The 1066-nt window shown below is 60.6% G+C and overlaps 1 protein-coding gene across 1 annotated transcript in view; it reads right to left on the bottom strand.

Moving 5' to 3' along the window:
- LOXL1 (lysyl oxidase like 1) overlaps nt 1-976 on the bottom strand; it is a 16162-nt gene extending 15186 nt beyond the window's left edge. The window contains exon 1 of the mRNA XM_021407503.1: nt 893-976. Within this exon, the coding sequence (XP_021263178.1) occupies nt 893-976 (84 nt within the window). The remainder of the gene's footprint in view (nt 1-892) is intronic.

Here is a 1066-nt window from a genome sequence, read left to right as displayed (position 1 = left end):
CTCCCCCCGAAGCATAACCCCCCACCATATATCCCCTGAATCAAAATAAATGCCAGGATTCCCAATCAGGATCGAAAGTCACAGCAGTGTTTTCACCCTCTGTCTCCACACCACCCCGATGCTTTGATTGCACCCTGCGGACTTCAGGGCTGGATAAAACCACTGTGAAACGGCCCCAAAAGAGGGATGTGGACCCAAAAGACCCTCCAGCTCCACAGGCCTAACAGTGGGGTGAGGGGCAGGATGCCCTCTCGGTCTTCAACCGTGCCCTAAAGTGGAGCTTTTCCCCCTTTAAGTCAATGTGGGGACTCCCGCCGATGCTCATCCCACCGCTACTTGGGGAAGGAGAGGCACCCAAAGCCCCATCCTCACTTCCCTGTTGCTTTAAGTCCTGGCTGCAGGGCTGTGCGTTTTCCACGTGGAGATTTTTTCCTTTTCCCATTTCATCCCTCCCTTCCTTCCCGGCCCAGAATATGGGGCCAGCACAGGGACGGACGGAGACGGGCACCCAGGCAGGGCTCACTGCAGCGCTGGGCACCACCACGGGGACCGAAGCGACCCCAGGGTCCCCCCATTGCCACGTCCCCCCCATTTCTCTCCTTCTCCCGTCCTTCCCTCTGCGCTCCTCCCTTCTCCCCGCAGGGACTGGAAATACCAGAGTTGATGTCATAGGCAGTGGCTCGCCAGGATGGGAAGCTCGGCCCAGCCTCCCCCTGCTGCGTCCCTGTGTCCTACAGCTCTGTGTGGGGACACGGGGTCATGGGGACGTGGGGATGTGGGCTGCTCCCCAGCCCAGGCCTGCACACAGCCGGGCTGGGGGTACACAGCCACACAGCCAGCTTACCCCCCTTGGCTGTCTTTGGACCCCCCCCTTGACTCCAGTACCCCATACCTGGGTGTCCCACGTGGCTCGTTGCCCCCTCCCCAAGGATGAAGGCACACTGAGCAAGGCCAGCAGCTCTGTCACATCACCCATGTGACAACACTGCGGCATTAGGGACGTCACCCCCATTTCCTTCACCAGAGGACACAGGATCCCACCCCACGTCCCCAGTGGGGTGGCCAC

The sequence above is a fragment of the Numida meleagris genome, chromosome 9 (genome assembly GCF_002078875.1).
Source record: "Numida meleagris isolate 19003 breed g44 Domestic line chromosome 9, NumMel1.0, whole genome shotgun sequence".
Lineage (NCBI taxonomy): Eukaryota > Metazoa > Chordata > Aves > Galliformes > Numididae > Numida > Numida meleagris.
The sequence above is the reverse complement of the archived record's forward strand: the minus strand, read 5'-3'. Positions and strand labels throughout refer to the sequence as shown.